General features: G+C 43.2%; 2 protein-coding genes across 10 annotated transcripts in view; one reads left to right on the plus strand and one right to left on the minus strand.

Moving 5' to 3' along the window:
- Positions 1 to 9483: 9483 nt before the first annotated feature.
- Positions 9484 to 12526, minus strand: thpo (thrombopoietin). Of its 3 annotated transcripts, none has more exons than XM_062481446.1 (5): positions 11736 to 12526; positions 11373 to 11497; positions 11095 to 11181; positions 10780 to 10941; positions 9484 to 10292 (listed from the first exon to the last, which is right to left on the minus strand). In XM_062481446.1, exons 1-5 carry the CDS (start codon positions 11746 to 11748, stop codon positions 10179 to 10181), a joined length of 501 nt encoding a protein of 166 aa, XP_062337430.1. In that variant the 5' UTR covers positions 11749 to 12526; the 3' UTR covers positions 9484 to 10178. The 3 variants fall into 3 exon arrangements, with proteins under 3 accessions (XP_062337430.1, XP_062337429.1, XP_062337428.1); XM_062481445.1 differs by having other exon boundaries at positions 9484 to 10331; XM_062481444.1 differs by having other exon boundaries at positions 9484 to 10334.
- Positions 12527 to 12682: 156 nt separating this feature from the next.
- Positions 12683 to 19820, plus strand: part of clcn2a (chloride channel, voltage-sensitive 2a) — a 120758-nt gene continuing 113620 nt past the window's right edge. For 6 of the 7 annotated variants that reach the window (XM_062480797.1, XM_062480799.1, XM_062480798.1 and 3 more), the window contains exon 1: positions 15804 to 16351. In XM_062480797.1, the coding sequence (XP_062336781.1) occupies positions 16256 to 16351 (96 nt within the window). In that variant the 5' untranslated portion in view covers positions 15804 to 16255. Of the gene's footprint in view, positions 12968 to 13297; positions 13391 to 15803; positions 16352 to 19820 lie in introns of those variants that run through there. The other variant, XM_062480803.1, reaches the window with a different exon arrangement.

The raw sequence follows: 19820 nt of genomic DNA on the forward strand, positions 1-19820 counted from the left end.
GCATGAAATCCTCGCTAATATCAATATCTTTTTCAAACTTGTTTCAAAAAATCTCAAATATACACCAGATTATTCTAATAATGTCTGGCCTACTTCCACACCCTTTACTTTTTCAATTATGTTTTTAAAGGAATGATAGAAAATCGCTAATCTCTGAAAATAGCATGAAATCCTCGCTAATCTCAATATCTTTTTCAAACTTGTTTCAAAAAATCTCAAATACACACCATATTATTCTAATAATGTCTGTCCTACTTCCACACCCTTTACTTTTCCAAAAAAGTTTTGAATAAACTCCAATTAATCGCTAATCTATGAAAATAGCATGAAATCCTCGCTAATCTCAATATCTTTTTCAAATTTGTGTCAAAAAATCTCAAATATACACCATATTATTCTAATAATGTCTGGCCTACTTCCACACCCTTTACTTTTTCAATTATGTTTTTAAAAGAATGATAGAAAATCGCTAATCTCTGAAAATAGCATGAAATCTTCACTAATCTCAATATATTTTTCAAACTTGTTTCAAAAAATCTCAAATACACACCAGATTATTCTAATAATGTCTGGCCTACTTCCACACCCTTTACTTTTCCAATAAAGTTTTGAATAAAATTCCAATTAATCGCTAATCTATGAAAATAGCATGAAATCCTCGCTAATATCAATATCATTTTCAAATTAGTGTCAACAAATCTGAAATACACACCATATTATTCTAATAATGTCTGGCCTACTTCCACACCCTTTACTTTTTCAATAAAACTTTTTAAAAAATGATAGAAAATTGCTAATCTCTGAAAATAGCATGAAATCTTCACTAATCTCAATATCTTTTTCAAATTAGTGTCAAAAAATCTCAAATATACACCATATTATTCTAATAATGTCTGGCCTACTTTCACACCCTTTACTTTTTCGATTATGTTTTTAAAAGAATGATAGAAAATCGCTAATCTCTGAAAATAGCATGAAATCTTCACTAATCTCAATATCTTTTTCAAATTAGTGTCAAAAAATCTCAAATATACACCAGATTATTCTAATAATGTCTGGCCTACTTCCACACCCTTTACTTTTTCAATTATGTTTTTAAAAGAATGATAGAAAATCGCTAATCTCTGAAAATAGCATGAAATCCACGCTAAACATCATAACTCAAGTCTTTATTACTGTGGTATTAGTCATTTATTAAAACAAAGACATTATTTTTAGTGCAGGACATTTTCAGACTCTCCGTCTGTTGCAGGTAAGGCATTTCCAGTCTGTTTCTTTTCTTGCGGCGTTGAACTCTCTGTGGGTCATGTCCAAGAACTCTGCATGACGGGCGGCGGCCGAAGGCGGGGGCCTTGGCGGTCCGATCCTCGGCTGCAGAAGCTAGCTCTAGGGACGTGGAACGTCACCTCGCTGGCGGGAAAGGAGCCGGAGCTGGTGCGCGAGGTAGAGAGGTTCCGGCTAGATATAGTCGGCCTCGCCTCGACGCACAGCATCGGCTCCGGAACCAGTCTCCTTGAGAGGGGCTGGACTCTCTTCCACTCTGGAGTTGCCCTCGGTGAGAGGCGTCGAGCTGGGGTGGGAATACTTGTTTCCCCTCGGTTCGGCGCCTGTACGTTGGGGTTCACCCCGGTGGACGAGAGGGTAGCCTCCCTCCGCCTTCGGGTGGGGGGACGGGTCCTCACTGTTGTTTGTGCTTATGCACCAAATGGCAGTGCAGAGTACCCACCCTTTTTGGAGTCTCTGGGAGGGGTGCTGGAAAGCGCTCCTCCCGGAGATTCCCTCGTCCTCCTGGGGGACTTCAATGCTCATGTGGGCAATGACAGTGAGACCTGGAGGGGCGTGATTGGGAGGAACGGCCCCCCCGATCTGAACCAGAGCGGTGTTTTGTTGTTGGACTTTTGTGCTAGACACGGCTTGTCCATAACGAACACCAAAAACGTAAATAAGCTTGGCATTTATTTAGGGGAAAATCCCTCATTCATAAAAATCTTAGTGGTAGCGATCATTGTCAGTAACAACGCAAAATGCGATATAGCCCTGTGTGGAGAAGCTGCCCCGGTAAATTGTACTACTACAGTACAGTACTAGACTGTGTTCGTCTTGGTAGCGATTGCGTTGGTTGAATTCGATTTAACGTTCCGTTGTACGGTTTAGGCTGAAATGAATTATTTTCATGAACAGATGGACAAAGTTTAGGCTGTGGCAATGGAGTTCAGGTTAGTAGTCACTAGTCAGATAGTTTCACCTATTGAAAGACTTGATTTAAGTAAGGGTAGTGCCGAACATGTTCTGTCACCGTTTGACTTCCTACTGTAAACAGCTGTGGAGATGTTTTTGTTAGCTACTAGACTAGTGTGTCTCGTGTAGGCTACAGCGTTGCAGTGAGCTACACTGGTTTGAAACCACAGGTAATGATAATTTCACCCACAAATTGTTTACTTGTAATCTAATGTCATAATAAATCCTACAACGAAAATGTATTAGTGAGGAATGTTTATTTTAATGATTGAAAACAGATGCATCATAGACCGCTGTAGTATGTGTTGCCCTGGCAACAGAGGCTAATGTCATGATGCTAATGCTTCAGTGAAATAGTAGACTACTGTTTCCGAAAGTAGATGTACTTCCTTAATAATATCAGCTTATATTGTACATTACACATCACAATTGTGTGTCATGTCACAAGGTAAAATGAGCAAATAGTTATCACCCAGGCCTCTTTGCTTGTGGCGTTTCTGCAGCTGCCTTGCAGTAAAGCAGTTAGCCTAGCTATCTCCCAGAAATTAACGAGCTGCTAATGTTCTGCTAGGGATAGTCACGCGAGTTTTTGTGACATTAGTGACGTTAGTAGCGTCAATGACTGTAGCTAGCAAGTTAGCCACCGTTAGCTTCACTTTTCACCACAAAAACGGAATTTCAACTTAAACCGTGCAACGGAGCGTAAATAAAAATACAAGCAACGCAATCGCTACCAAGACGAACCTTTTGACATCGACGTTGTCTATGTAGTCCAAATATTGAGGCATCCTTAGGAGTGCGAAAAGAAACAATAAAAAGAATTATATATATGTGAGTGAACAAAGGTTGTGCCCTTGCCGAAGGCAAAGCACACCCAAATATATTACTTGAAAGAGGAATTACTGTGTCTTCCCAGTTACACTATCAGGGCTTGGAAATACTGTGACTTGCAAAAGTAGGCAAATGGCTAGTAGAACATAACATTTCACAATAATTTCAGTCAGTCAAAACAGCTGCAAGACCCAGTGAAATGTTATATACAGCTAGCAAACTAACAATAGCTAGCATCGCTAACAACATTGGCTAACTCAACTTCGGTAGGCTATCCTCAATATTTGCAAGCTGGCCAGTGCAAGTACAGTAACATGGCATTTTATTTAGTTTGAGTTTAAACTTGTCCAGTGGGGCAGGTACATTTCTCTGCCCTACAAAAAAATCCACTTGTCCGGACAATCATGTCGTTAGCTGTAGTTCAGATAAGTAGACTAGTACTACCGGTAATCTTATCTAGATCTAGAAAGCTAGCTATGGGCTAACTTGCCAGTCCCACCTAGAAATCCCCCCAAGATCATCCCTAATTAAATATTTTCCCCGACGTTGTAAACACATTTCCGATTAGATGTCCCATGTTTTGATGGTACTAGCAGAGACCATATTAGACATTCTCTGGTACTAGCCTAGTGTTTATTTCGAATCGATTTCAATGGTCTCTAAGCGGGCTTTGGTCGGTCGTCTCCCCAATGTGATGTCATGCAATGCATTGTGGGGGAAAGAAGAATAATTGCAAAAAGTAGCTACTTTTTCGTATTATATTCCATTTTGTGACACCCAACAACATCAAATACATCAAATCACACTCCTCAGCCTCCCTGGGAAAGTCTATTCAGGGGTTCTGGAGAGGAGGGTCCGTCGGATTGTCGAACCTCGGATTCAGGAGGAGCAATGTGGTTTTTGTCCTGGCCGTGGAACTGTGGACCAGCTGTACACCCTCGGCAGGGTCCTGGAGGGTACATGGGAGTTCGCCCAACCAGTCTACACATGTTTTGTGGATTTGGAAAAGGCGTTCGACCGTGTCCCTTGGGGTCTCATGTTGGGGGGTGCTCCGGGAGTTCGGGGTACCGGATTCCCTGATCGGGGCTGTCCGGTCCCTGTACGACCGGTGCCAGAGTTTGGTCCGCATTTCCGGCAGTAAGTCGAACTTGTTCCCGGTGAGGGTTGGACTCCGCCAGGGCTGCCCTTTGTCATCGATTCTGTTCATAACTTATATGGACAGAATTTCTAGGCGCAGCCAGGGCGTTGAGGGGGTCTGGTTTGGTGACATCAGGATCGGGTCACTGCTTTTTGCGGATGATGTGGTCCTGATGGCTTCATCGGGCCGTGACCTTCAGCTCTCACAGGAGCAGTTTGCAACCGAATGCGAAGCGGCACCTCCAAATCTGAGGCCATGGTTATCGACCGGAAAAGGGTGGAGTGCAATCTCCGGGTCGGGGAGGAGATCTTGACCCAAGTGGAGGAGTTCAAGTATCTTGGGGTCTTGTTCACGAGTGAGGGAAGAATGGAGCGTGAGATCGACAGGCGGATTGGTGCGGAGTCCGCAGTGATGCGGGCTCTGCATCGGTCCGTCGTGGTGAAGAAGGAGCTGAGTCAAAAGGCGAAGCTCTCTATTTATCAGTTGATCTACGTTCCTACCCTCACCTATGGTCACAAACTGTGGGTAGTGACCGAAAGAACGAGATCGCGAATAAAAACGGCCGAAATGAGTTTTCTCTGCAGGGTGTCCGGGCTCTCCCTTAAAGATAGGGTGAGAAGTTTGGTCATCCGGGAGGGGCTCAGAGTAGAACCGCTGCTCCTCTGCGTCGAGAGGAGCCAGTTGAGGTGGCTCGGGCATCTGATCAGGATGCCTCCTGAACGCCTCCCTGGTGAGGTGTTCTGGGCACGTCCCACTGGGAAGAGGCCCTGGGGAAGACCCAGGACACGCTGGAGGGACTATGTCTCTCGGCTGGCCTGGGAATGCCTCGGGGTCCCCCAGGAAGAGCTGCTGGAAGTGGCCGGGGGAGAGGGAAGTCTGGGCCTCCCTGCTTAGGTTGCTGCCCCCGCGACCCGACCCCCTGGCCAGCGGCAGATGACGACAACCACGACGACAACCTGAAGTGCAAGAGTGTACCTGTAGGAAAGCAAGCCACAATAATATAATTCACAGTGAGTACAAGAAGTTAAATCAGTTACAACTAACCAACAATAGCAACAAGTCATTGTTTTCCTGGAGGAAATCAGGTCCAGCAAATCATTCCTAAGTACCGTTGTACCCCCGGAACAAGTTCGTCTTTAACCTTTTCTTGAAGGTGGGGAGACAGTCAGTGTCTCTGATGGAGGTGGGGAGGTGATTCCACCATTGGGGGGCCAGACAGGAGAAGAGCTTGGGTTGGGAGCGGGCGCTCTTGAGAGGTGGGACCACCAGACGGTTGTCAGAAGAAGACCGTAGGTGGCGAGTGGGGGTGTAAGGCTGGAGGAGAGACTTGATGTAGTCCGGTGCAGTCCTGTTCACCGCTCGGAAGGTCAGTACCAGGGTCTTGAATCTGATACGGGCCGTGATGGGAAGCCAGTGGAGGGAGATGAGGAGCGGGGTAACATGGGAGCGTCTGGGTAGATTGAAGACCAGGTGGGCTGCTGCGTTCTGAATCCTCTGGAGAAGGCGGGTTGCGCATGCTGGGAGACCGGCGAGCAGCAAGTTGCAGTAGTCCAACTTGGAGAGGACAAGTGCTTGGACTAGCAGCTGGGTAGAATGCTCAGACAGGTATCTCCTGATCTTCCGGATGTTGTAGAGGGTGAATCTACACGACCGGGAGACTGCAGCAATGTGGGCTGTGAGGGAGAGCTCGTCATCCATGGTAACCCCGAGGTTCCTGGCAGAGGAAGAAGGGGTCACCGTCGCAGATCCCAGGGTGATTGAGAGGTCGTGGGAGATGGAGGGTTTGGCCAGGATGATGAGAAGTTCAGTTTTGTTGAGGTTCAGCTGGAGGTGGTGCTTGGTCATCCAGGCGGAGATGTCTGTGAGGCAGGCCTCGATTCTAGCTGAGATCCCCGGATCAGTCGGGGGGAACGACAGGTACAGCTGTGTGTCGTCAGCGTAGCAGTGGTAGGAGAAGCCATGGGAGGTGATGATTGGTCCAAGGGAGGTGGTGTACAGGGAGAAGAGGAGGGGTCCAAGGACAGAGCCCTGTGGGACACCAGTGGAGAGCTGGCGGGGGCCTGAAACTTTGCCTCCCCAGGAGACCTGCTAGGATCTTCCCGACAGGTAGGATGAGATCCACTGAAGTGCAGTGCCAGAGATGCCCATCTCAGAAAGTCTAGCGAGCAGGATCTGATGATTAACCGTATCAAATGCTGCAGAAAGGTCCAGAAGAATGATGACGGATGATCTTGAGGCTGCTCTGGCAGACTGGAGGGCAATGGTGATCAAGGTACACGATCAGGTACACGATCAAGATTACCAGTTCCTGCCGCAGAAAAACAGCCCCACATCATCAATGACCCACCTCCATGCTTGACCGTGGAGATGGTATTCTTCTGGTCATAAGCCTGGCTTTTCGCACGCCAGACATACCATTGGTTCATATGTCCAAACAGTTCCAGTTTGGTTTCATCAGTGCATGGAACTGGCTCCCAAAACACTGTAGTCTTATCCAAATTCCTCCTGGCATATTGTAGTCGACTTTTGATGTTCTTTGTGGTCAAGAGTGGAATGAGTCTTGGAGTTAGGCCATGAAGTACTTGCAGATTCAAGCAACGCAATCGTGACCAAGACGAACATTTTCACACTGACATTGTCTATGTAGTGCAAAAATGTATGGAGATTTAGGGGTGGGAAAATAATTCGTAAATGTATAAATATATATGAGAATATAGGTTGTGCCTTATCAGCGGCAGACACAGCCGTTAATAAATAAATATTGTGGTGACCCTGTACTGTAGGAAGTGGGCAGTATCCTAAAAATAGCTCCCTGTGTACTGTTGACAAATAAAGTCTTAACTGTGAAATAGTAAGTCTGTGCCTCCGACTTATACCAACCCGTGTCAGGGACACTACAATATATGAGAGAGAATATAAGTTGTGCCTTTCCAAAGGCAGCCACACCCAATAATAATAAAGAATACATACCAATGTGTGCGTACGAGATTGGAAGGAGCGGCATATTATTAGCTTCAAAGCTTATTTTAAACATTATATTTCATGCTGAATAAATACAATCACTGAAATAAACATTTGTTTCGATATTTTTACGTGAGGATCTATCCTTTTGATACAACATCAATCAGTCTCAAAAGTATCGATACTTTAGGTCCTATCCGCCCACCCCTATGTTGCAGAACACTCAGCTGCAGACTCCACTTGAAATGTAATTGTTACTGCTTGAGAAAGTAATAAGTTGTGTGGCTCAAGTAAGAGCACCCTTTGACATTGTTGTTGTGCATAATTCCCTAATCAAGAATCATCTCGTCTTGTAGAGCCCCAAACAGCCCCCTAAAGTCTGAGACAGTCTGACCATTAGCTTCCAGTAAACTTTTACTATGTTGTTTCTTCAACCATACACGACGACGACAACACCCGGAATCATGTGCTAGTCTACCAAACATAAAACAACACCAACATCACACTTCAACTAATTTATAATATAATTATGTGTTATTGTGAACTCAGTGTACAGACATAACAATATTGTTTAGCAACAGACCTTCTAGACTTCACAACGCTGGTAACAAACAGCCATTCATGAGTTAATCCAAACAAAAACTCAAAACTAAATCCGATCAATAAAAAAAAATAAAAAATAGATGATGGTGTTAGCTGTCCAGCCAACATATTAAACAGTTGATTTTAAACTTTACAGTCTATGTGTCTATTAACAGAGAACAAGATAGATGGCACACACATAACACACACGGAAGGAGACTGAGACAAACATCAAACCTCTTACATTGCAAACCAGCTGAGATATTCTGGAAGACGGACAATACAAAGTTAAAGGCAGGGTAGGCAATGTTATTGAGAAGCACTTTTTGTCATATTTGTTCACATATTTAACTACACATCCTGATAGCAACCAACACATGTAAAGGTTTGACAGTAAAATTATATCAATCCAAAATCTGTGAGCATCGCACGACTGTAATAAACACAAACAATCAATAATGATTGGACGGCATTAGTATTGAATGCAATGATTGGATGGGCTACTTGTCTGTGTGTCTACCTACCTCCCGGCAGTAGTCAGGCTCATGTGTTTTGGGGAAGTGGCTTTTGTAGAAGTTTATTCTTCAGAAGGATTATCAAAAATAGAGATGGAATATCTTTCAAAGTCAAGGTGGCTCGATGGTTTATTCAGCACTTAGCTGAATAAACTAACTACTTCAGCAGTAGTAGTCACAGTAGACACAAAAAGCAATCACACACATGAACACATTGTCTTATATAGGCTAAATGAGGAATATCTCCCGCCCTGCTTGGTACGATTTCACAATGTTCAGAAGGTCCCTCTTCCCACCCTTGGCCAAGGCCAACCTATCTTCAATAAAGCCAAGATGTGTGCGTACCCATTATCTCTAATGTCTCCTCAAAGACCCCTCTCTATGTTCCCATTCCTCCTTCAACCCTCAGTTCACCCCTAATCCCCATCCAATATGCGTCACCCTTGATGAGACCTCCATATGTATCTCCTCACTTCCCTGGCTAGGTCAGCTTGACCTGCCACTGTTAAGACCCTAGATCCTGGAATAAGGTGTAACTGAGTCACTGGGCCTTCAATCATGAGTTCGCCCAGCTGCTAACCCTTGGCACCTCTCTTTCTTACTGTCCTAAAATCCTGTTTACAAACTCCTGAACCCATAACAGCCTCACTATTTGAAATGCACACACACATAATAGTCTCAGAAACTGCCAACTCTCCCTGCCCCCCCCCTGTCTGTCTGGAGACCATTCTCTTGACTGGCACCATCTATGCTGTTTTCCTCTTCTCTTCTCTTCCCCTGCTCCCACATTCCTTACTCAGACTAGTTCTGGACATGTTCTCTGCTGTGCAGTTCATACAGCTTAGACCTAGGCCTTCCTCTCTCACCTCTGAGTACCACACATACGCCTTCCATTCTGCCCAATAATCAATAAACCACAACACTTTCAAGGGAAGGGTGGGATATTTTGGTTGAATCGGAAATTGGTTTGAAGGATCAAATTGTGCACGGCTCAAATTGTGTATGGCATAAATGTTGCACACACTTTTGTTTGTCCAATTTTATCTCTCACAATTGTACACAAATTTAAATTGAATTCATGTCTCCTGAGATGAAAATTAACAATCTAATGTCTGTGTATTATATAAGGCTACTCGGTGGATACTGTAACAGGAGCTTGAGGTCAGTAGGTCACATGACCAAGGAGCTATTGAAATTCAATGCATTCAACAATTTACATTTATGCATTTAGCAGACACTTTTATCCAAAGCGACTTCCAAGAGAGTTTTACAAACGTGCATAGGTCACTGATCATAACAACGAGATAGCCCCAAACATTGCGGGTAGCCAATGAAGCATACATTGTGAAAACCAAATAAGTCCCAAAGGGAAGAACAATAAAAGCATGTAGTTAGACAAGTTACAATTAAACAGGAGAACCTCAAATTTAATTTCACTCTTTGTTTACGCTCCCTACCTCATTCAGCTAGGAATACAGAATGTTGCTCACATTTCGAAATGTTAATTTCGGCATCTGTAAACATGAATTCCTTGAAAATAGTCCAATATGTATGAAGGGGTTTCCTTAGTTGATACAGCTGTCCCTGTTTGTTTTTGAGCTGAAACATAGCAAATATATAAATCCTTCAGTCTTTTGGCCACGTGTTCCTGGGTTGAAGTTCCTCTACAAGACCAGCAGAGGGTAATGTATGTCGATCCTTCAAACAATACGCCATCACATGTTCATTCTTTTAGAGGAGCTCCTTGTCCTCCTGTCTACTTGGGGTGTATCTCAGTCCTCTCTAGGGGTTCTTTTCTCTTTCAACTGCACTTGAAATGTTACATTTGGGCCCATCTTTTTGACTCTTTGCTTTATTACAAACAGTGTGACTGCTGTTCGACAACTGTGATTATAATAGTAGAGTATTTGCATTTACTTCTGTCCGAGGGGAGGACATCTGTCTATCAGGTCAGACATAAGCCACTCCAGCTTGCCTGTAATCAATCGGCTGTAGGTCCACAGTACTGTCTTCATACTCTGGCTGCTCTGAGGAACACAGGACAACACTGGACTCACCATTGACACCTGCTGGTCCACATAAACAACGAGCAAGGAAATTGGTTGATAGAGAAGGTGGGAGGGGGAGCCAGGGAGAAAGAGAAAAAAGAGAGATTCACTGTACCATGCAAACCATCAGCTAATGAAAAGTATTTTTCATGCCGTAGGCCATGGTTCGTGCTCAATGGCTCTCTTATAGTTAAAGTTTGCTCCCCTATCAGCTACACGACCTGAGGAAGGAAGGCCAGACGTCACACAAGTGGCATATCAGTGAGTAGGAGAGGGATTACAGGAAAGCAGGATACTCCTGTTTCACGGGAAACTGATTCTGGCCCGGCAAGCACATCAACAAGTGTTTCATAAGACCTATGTGCTGTGTAGTGTCTGTCACCACTGTGGGTATTGCTTGTGTGACTACAGATCTCCTGTGGGGCCATATAGTGTGTGTGCATGTTTAAGAACTTCTTCAGCTCACCTCCAAATGTGTGAGTATGTGCAAGTAGTTGTTGATGCTGTGTTCCAGTCGTTCAAGCAGAGAAGAGGCACATCCAGGAAGAATCCTCACTAGCCTGACAGATCTCACCCCTTCTGCTAGAGCCCCCAAAGATGCCATGATGTCCCCCTGCTTCTCCTGGTGCTAAGGAGAAAAGAAAGAGAATGAAAGAGAGAAACATGGATTCTATCACCTGTTATTGACAATAACATAAATACAAACATGCACAGGTATACTGCACCCCAATAGACCCCTCCTTTCTGTGTTTGACTGAATTAAATGTGTGCAATGACATACTGATTTGTTGTCCCAGGATGCTTTGTGAACTTTGATACAGGGCAGCTGGACTGGGAAGGGCAGAGTTGACAATGCATAACAATCTGCCTGAAAAAAGAAGAGACAAAAATGACTGGGCCATCCAGGCCCCATGGATATGGATACAACACAACACCATACATACATACATACATACATACATACATACATAACATACATACATACATACATACATACATACATACATACATACATACATACATACATACATACATATCATACACATCATACACACATACCAGAGCAGCCTCCATCGCAACCACAGTGTTGATGCCCCTCCTGGACTCTCTGTCACATACAAAGTCTATCGGTCTGGTCTCTGCATCCAACACCTCAGTGGCAAACACGTAGAGCAGCAGAAGCCCTGTTCCCAACAGACAACTTACTGTAACTATTAATAATAATAACAACAGATGCTAATAACGTATGATCTGAAGCAATATTCATGTGACAAATCAAGCACTTCTTGTCAATCCACATACTAAGGACATTCAACTAACAATGGACGCATGCTTCTGTGTGTCACAAACATTTACGTCGCTGAAAGCTGTCATGAATATTTCAGTCATATAAATGCTATACATCTTATTTGCCATACTCACTGGTTAAAGCCATGCCCTGCTCGGCTTCTGTTTCGTAAACATTTGTTTGATAAAACGTTCTATTGAAAGTTAATTTCCAATGAACATACTCAAATGAAAAGTTTGTATAGTCTACTTCAAGTTACTGTTATGTGCAAGTGCGTTGTGTCTCCTGCCCCCTCATGGTTCGAAATCTCACATTCTGAGATCCCACACAGAGGGAAGGGCTTGCGTTATCCTGTGCGCTTTTACTTTCCTGTTGCTTGCCAGACAATGGCTAAAATCTAGTAAATTAGGCCTGTGTATGTCGATTTGAATTTCCATTTTGTCAATGACAGTTTAATAATTACTCAATTAGAAATCTGTATTTTTCGTATCAAACATAAAATGGAAATTAAATTGTCAGATTATAGACCTAATTTACAATAATTGTTTGTGCACTGAACCATCGTTGACAATGTTGATTTGTATCGCCCACGCAATGACTCTCCCCTTTCTCGTCTCTCTCGCGCACACTCACGCATTATGCCAAAATGCTTAGGCCCTACAAGATTTTTGTGTAGTCAAAGTGTTGCCTCTGACCAAATTATAGGACAGTGGAGCTATTCTTGGTGTTTATGTTTCAGAAGAGTGTTGGTCACCCTGGATCCAATTCATATCACCCAGTGTTTTCCCCAAGGGCCACAGCTGTGAGAGGCAGCCACGATGTAAGTGGATTCCAACGAGAAGAAATCGTGGTGCATAACATTTTATAGCTTACGTGTCAAGCCACCGACCCCAGAAAACACAGGGGAAAGTACCATCAGTTCCTATTTTCGATACACGTGCTCACCCTCACATGCTTAAAATAAACTAATAATACAATTATTGATTTATATTCTGGGGCCAATCTATCCACATGCGCACAATTACACTTCAATACGCAACATGAGCCACAGGCTCCATCGAATAATAGATGCCTTTGAGTGTGTGAGAAGTGGAACATTTCGCCGTTTTCACATAGAGGGGGACAAAAATAGAGTAGGCTAGCCCATGTCAGCAGGCTGTGATATACATACGTTTTCTTCTGCCGTCAACTAGATTGAAATGTGCATCTGGCTTCACAGGTAACCTAATAACAAACACGTCTTTATTTTATTTTTCAACGATCCACGGAGAAGAAATCGAGGGAATGTAGCCTGCATTGCACGACACTATAAATCTCACGACTGTGCGAATGGAGCGTTTGAGATCTATATCAGAAATATTTAAAGGTATAAATTAAATGTAGCCTATGCCAAAGACGATGTCACTCCGGGGCTTCAACCTACCTGTCGTATGTCATGCGCATAGAATTTAACGCAACGCAGAGAAGTTTGGAGTGTTGAGTTGTATTAGCTCCAGCAACAGGCCGTTGTGATGTGATCCAGACAATAAAACAAAGGAAGAGTAGCCAAAACATCCTACGACAGGACACTAACTGTGTGGAACCAAGGATAACAACTAGAAATAATTAAATGACGCGAACCGTGGTAGGCTATATAGGCCTAAGTAGACGTATGAGGCAATATTTTTGATTTTCTAATCTACACCATTCTACGAAGGCGCAATGGAGGGACATAGCTGACGGTATCAGACTGAAGACTCGAGGAGTTAAACCGAGAAAAAAGGGAATAGGACGGGCCGAGGGGGAAGCGGTGAGTAGGCTACTCTTGACCACCTGTATCGCGCTCACATTGCCAAAACATTCTCTCTCACTCTCCATCTTTTTCATTATTTTAAAGCAATTTTTATCTCAAAGGGAAAACTACAACAAAATTGTGTAAAACTGTCCCCCTCGCAATAATTTCGTCAGTAGGCTATATTAATTTTTATAATGACGTTTTCTTCCTCAAGGACATCGAAATACAGATCTCCTAGCAATTGGAGCTGTTTCGTATGTTGGCTATTCTGTTGCCTGTCTTTGCATACTGAATCAGTGTGAACAATATGTTTTAATACTTCTGAGTATAGACTGTAATTTCAAATATTTTTTAGAAAATAACATTTGGGGGAGATATGGATATACAGGTGATTGTACATCCAAACATCCTCGACGTTGTGTCTGAGGACACTGCAAGGGCTCAAGGTCCTTGTAAAGGTTCCCTGTTGCTGCGGATACTCGCTGAATGACTTTCTTACTCAGATGATTTCCGTTCTTCATACAGCTCTGTCCCAAAAATGATTAGGACCGATGTGACGCTGAGCTCATCTCGTGTTGTCAATCAGCCTTCAAACCTCGACAGATTCATTTTCTCTTTAACGCAATGACCTTTCTTGGGAACCCTAAAATGACCTCAAGTTCCTCAATACATCTGCCTCTCCCACCCCTCCTGCTTCTCATCATACACGTGTGCATTTTGACCACAGAGTATGATGAATTTGCTCCAAACTGCAGGGCCAAAATGGACTCAGGTGATGTTTTGAATATTCTTGGTAGACAGGAAAAACTAGTCAGAGTGTTGGTGCTTTGGGCTACATTGCACCTAATTCCTGCTCCAGGGACAGTGCTATATATCTTACACAATGCAGGAGAATTAATGGGATTTTGTAAGATTCCAAGTCTATAGGGAATTAGATTGTGTGTGTTTGTGTGTGTGTATTTGAGAGAGAATGTGGTTTGATTGAACAACCATGCCAATGCATAATGTGGAGAACACTTTCTTTGTACTTTTGTGTTCATTGCATGTGGTTGGCAGGCCCCTGTGTGTGTGTGTGTGTGTGTGTGTGTGTGTGTGTGTGTGTGTGTGTGTGTGCTGGTAAACACTACTATGCACTATGGTCCCTAGTGTATTAATGGGGAATCAGCACCTGTGATATGTTACCCCAAGCCAGCACTAGATGGGTTGCCATGCCAACAGCCTATCAACAGGCTTAACTCTGCAGAGGAATTTTCTGTCAGCCTATCAAAGGCTGTGTCTCAGGGAAGTTCAGTCTCTCATCCCATTCACATGTCAGCCACAGATACAGGCCTGGGGTGGTGGCTAGTAAAACATCACACCAACCATATATTTAGAATTTCTGATCAACAAACTGCTGCATATAAGATGTAAATGGTGTGAAGTCTCCCATTTGTTGGATTTGAACCTGTGTTAAAACAAGCTCATTCTATGTATTATACAATACTATGTAGTACATTTACATTTAGTCATTTAGCAGACGCTCTTATCCAGAGCGACTTACAGTAAGTACAGGGACATTCCCCCGAGGCAAGTAGGGTGAAGTGCCTAGCCCAAAGACACAACATCATTTTGCACAGCCAGAAATCGGACCGGCAACCTTCTGATTAATAGACCGATTCCCTAACCGCTCAGCCATCTGACTCCCTAGTAGTAGTGTGTGCATGACAATTAGTAGTTCCCTAAAGGCACAACATTTGGCCAATATGTATCACTGATGATGTCTCTGTAAGACTGTCTTAGACTGTCTATCTGAAGTGAGAGTTGGGCTTTGGATGTGCTCTCCATCCTCTGTGATCTGTACTCAACTTTAGTTGAGTCTCAGGCTCACTCGGGCTTACGTCACAATATTTGAAATTACAGTCTATACTCAGAAGTTTTATTGTTTACGTCACAATACCTAATCAGAACCAATTTACACATAACGCAGTTACACATGCAGACTGTGTATGTGTGTAGGGGGGAGAATAGACTAGAATAGATGCCATAATTTGTTCACCGTGATACATGATAGATCTGGGGTGGGATCACTTTGGCTCTCCTGGGTCTCTGAAGAACATGATAGGTTAAATTGTAACATTAACATTTTTACATGCCTTCTGCAGTACAGTAGGCTACACAAGAAGTGACATTTGTAAACCTGTCTGTTTTAGGTTTACTTGCAAACTGTTAAAGGTTCCCTAGGGGTAATAGATAATGCAGTGAATACACGCTTATTCAAAACGTTCCAGTCATTGTCTGCTGTCTTGTAAAATATGCAGTATTGTGTATTATTAATACAGTCTATTTAATGTCAAGATTATTAATACAGTCTATTTAATATCAAGATTATTTGATACTTTATGATGTAGCCTACCCTAACATAGAAAACCCCTTTTGCGGGATCCATTCATCTTGGACCGGAAAACTGGTAGGCTACTGATCGACGAATCTATCAAACAGGATGAAAACCTCCTGAAGCAGTGATTCACACCAGGACGAAATACTCCTAAGCGCTTTTAAAAACAGGTCTTCAACATAAACCTGAGAAATGAGAACGAACGAACATTCGCCTGCACCTCATTCTGCCATCATCATGTTTTTAAGCTTGGACTTCGCCACCCCCATAAAACACCAAACGTAGCTCCATCAACTCTTCGATCCATATAGAGACCGAATGTACCACACTGTGGAGGAGGGAGGCGGAATTTAGAATAGCTGCACAAGCTCATCACGCACAGATCGCTATTCTCTTCAGAAAATAGAGGGGGGCTCGCGACTTAAACCTGTTACATTGAAAATGCCAAGATAACCAAATCGTCAAAAGTTCCGAAAAATTTATTACGGAGCTAGTAGGCCTAAGACATGGTGGCCGCAGAGGTTATTGACGAGGAGGAGAATGCGGCGGCACCGACGAAGGACAAGCCCGAAAACCGAACACTACAGTACCAGCAAACTTTGGTGAGTTTTTGCCAAGTCTCGAAGACCTCCCCTTATATTAAGCACCTATATTAGTGGGGCGATTTGCATGGCGTGTGTGTTTCAATAAGCCATCGTGGTCTGATTCGTCTGTTAGCATATAGGACATACAATAAGTGTTGGTTGGTTGGTCCTACTTACATTTGGATCAGCTGTCAAACAGCTATTGAGATTGTTATAAAAGGACTTAACCAGTTACAATCACAGCAACCTGCCCAGCACTTACTGTGCGAGAGTGCATGTTTTTGACTGATGGGTTTTAAACAAGGTTGTCCTATCTCAGCTCTTCCACCTAATGGATTCATGTTCATGGTTTCCATATGGACCTCTGTACTGACAAATGCAACATGAAAGTGCCATTGCAGCATCCACCTCACACCTTAATAGACTGACATATTTAGGTACTTTTGGTACTGGCAATGTACATTTAACATCTTGACTACTCAGTGCCATTTGTCATATAACGTCCTTACCTTCTAACCTTGCCTCTGTGCTTGGGAAATAAAAGTGGAGTGTTTTGAAATATGAATTGCTGCTTTCACCAGTTGTACCTTATCATGTAACAGCTGGATTGACATCCAGACCCTTGAGTATATCGAGAGAGAGAGAGCGCAAGAACAAAACTGAGTAAAATAGTTTGGTCAATAGAGAAAGAGAATTGAGCAGCAGATGAATGAGAATTTATGTTGACCTTAGGTTGACTGTGATGTGTGTCTGATATTGAAAGTCAGTGTGCGAGTGTATGTGAGAGAGAGCGTTTATGTCGGTGGTAGTAAATGCTCTGTAAATTGGATATATTAAGTGCCTGTTTATTTACATTTAGTCATTTAGCAGACGCTCTTATCCAGAGCGACTTACAGTAAGTACAGGGACATTCCCCCGAGGCAAGTAGGGTGAAGTGCCTTGCCCAAGGACACAACGTCAGTTGGCATGACCGGGAATCGAACTGGCAACCTTCGGATTACTAGCCCGATTCCCTCACCGCTCAGCCACCTGACTCCTGCATGTTTATACTGCATATACAATATACATGTTGTGTGTGCATGCTTCTGTGTGTGATTGTGTGTATTAAATACAGCTCACATAACAGCCAGTTATTTTTTCAGCTATCAGTGTGAAGATCAATGTGTTCTATGTCTCAGAGTAAAGATCAATAATAATATAAAATGGTGTCTGTGTGGAATGTGTTGTCTGCCTGCATCTTCTGACCACACTCCAACAACCCTTAGATCGATGGTTTCAGGATTTACTCCCCCCACCCCCAGTTCATTAGACACAGATGGACTACATTTACATTTAGTCATTTAGCAGACGCTCTTATCCAGAGCGACTTACAGTAAGTACAGGGACATTCTCCCCGAGGCAAGTAGGGTGAAGTGCCTTGCCCAAGGACACAACGTCATTTTGCACGGCCAGGAATCGAACCAACAACCTTCTGATTAATAGCCCAAGTCCCTAACCGCTCAGCCATATGAGTGTGTCTTGAGTGTGTCTTAATCCTGTCTGTTTGTTGGTCTGCATTATATTGTGTGTTTGTGTGTAAGTCTGATGTGTTTCTACAATATTTTGTGTGTGTGTGTAAGATGTTCCAGATGTAAGATGAAAAACATATATCAGTTGTTCCTCAGATATCCTCTATGAACCCAGACAAATATATTAATGCTCTAGACTAGGGGTGTAACGATACACTCAGCTCACGATTCAATACGTATCACGATACTGGGTGTACAATACAATACGTATCATTCACTGAACAGATTTATTTCCAAAAACTAACAGTTTCAATAATTTTCTTTGTTGTACATACAATTTAGTTAACTACGTTCAAGCGATTTCTGTGAATGCAGGGTTTTTACTGGGTCAAAATGGGTCTTCGGTGCTCCTTTTTTTATATATATATATATTCTTTTTTTTCTTCTATTTTCTAATCAATGTATTTATTCCCAGATGTTTTGCAATAACTATAGACTTATACAATAACAGGCTTAAATGAACTGACAACACAAGTTATACGACTTACAGTTCTCAAAGACGCACACACGCAATCTCAACTGCGGTGTGAAGCGCGTGTCCGTGCAATTCTCCGACATGCACTCTAACAATCACTGCTGATAGACGGCCTAAAATTTTGTACAGCCTGATTTCTGATACCGTGGTGGCAGAAATTTAGCCATAGAGGAAACACTGCACTATATATTATCATTCCAGGTTAAGAATACCAATGGAGGCTGCGCTTGAAATCGTAAATTAAACTTTTGTCAGCATTTTCAGTGGAAATTTAATTTGCATTTGTACAGGTGTATTCGTGCACGTCGGGCTGGTCCTCGCAGCGGAACGACAGTTTATTGGCCACTCATTCGCGCACCTCACAGTTGCATATTGATCAGACAAGAAGACACGCTTATCAACTCGATTACTATTGATCAGAACAGAACGAGGGTTCGGCTGTAGCCTACTTGAAACATACTATTGAGAACATATTCGCTGCTATGCATTGCACGCGTGATGAACACAGCTTTTTTTTTTCTTCATCGCAGACTTTTTTGCCTTTGGCGCTCGGGATTTGTCATTGGCGCTCGGGAAAACGGCTTTGGCGTGCGCCAACATTTTCTCTATGCAGGAAAAACCCTGGAATGCAATGAATGCATGCATGACGCAGGTGCAGAGTATGTCGCGTGCTGGTAGCTCAACCAATAGGATCAAACGGACGTTGTATTGCAAAAATATTGCCATAACTCTATGATACATATTGTAAAAAATGTGTATTGCGATATATTGTTCCACGATATATTGTTACCTGTGGCGCCTTAATGCACGGGCTTACCTGGGCTTAAGCCCGGGGCCTCGACCAATCAGGGGCCTCTTAATAATAATACAAAATAATAATGATGATAAACGTCCGTATTCGCAATGTCATTACTCTGCTCTACAGTGGCATCTGGTGTTGTATGTGGAGGCAGGGGAGGCCCCCCCTCCCCCTTATCTAAACAAAATGTAACAAAAACTAGAGAGGGTACAATTTGTAGGGTGTGCTTGCTTGCGTCGGTTGCAGATGGGTCCATTTAATATGAAACAAGCTGAACCCAGTGGCGGCTGGGAAGCCCCTGCAGCCCCCGCAAGGCGGTGGGGGCCCCACTTCCTAAGGGCCCCGCCCTGCATATCAAAAAACAGACTGGGCCTATTTAAAAAAATATATATATATAAAAAACAAGGAAAACTCTTTGAGGGCGCTCATTGAGAGCCCCAAGTTTCAACTGCCAGGTAAAGGAATTCCGTAATGTAGGCAACGTAACAGATCTAAATAGGCTAAATAGTCTCAAAATCCCTGAATCTGGCAACAATGGCTTTTGCGTATCTTACGTGCCTTTTGGGCCATTACGCCTATTGAACGCGCACATTTCAAAAATGCTAATCATTAGGCTACGTTCTGCTAGATGACGGTAGAGACATG

This window comes from Osmerus eperlanus, chromosome 16 (assembly GCF_963692335.1).
Source record: "Osmerus eperlanus chromosome 16, fOsmEpe2.1, whole genome shotgun sequence".
In the NCBI taxonomy this organism is placed as follows: domain Eukaryota; kingdom Metazoa; phylum Chordata; class Actinopteri; order Osmeriformes; family Osmeridae; genus Osmerus; species Osmerus eperlanus.

Excerpts from the sequence above, each read along its gene's own strand:
- thpo (XM_062481444.1), bottom strand. Across the intron at positions 11,182-11,372 it reads TTGCGATGGAGGCTGCTCTG|GCAGATTGTTATGCATTGTC; the intron begins GTATGTGTGTAT and ends TTCTTTTTTCAG. Across the intron at positions 10,335-10,779 it reads ACATACTCACACATTTGGAG|CAGGTGTCAATGGTGAGTCC; the intron begins GTGAGCTGAAGA and ends TATGTGGACCAG.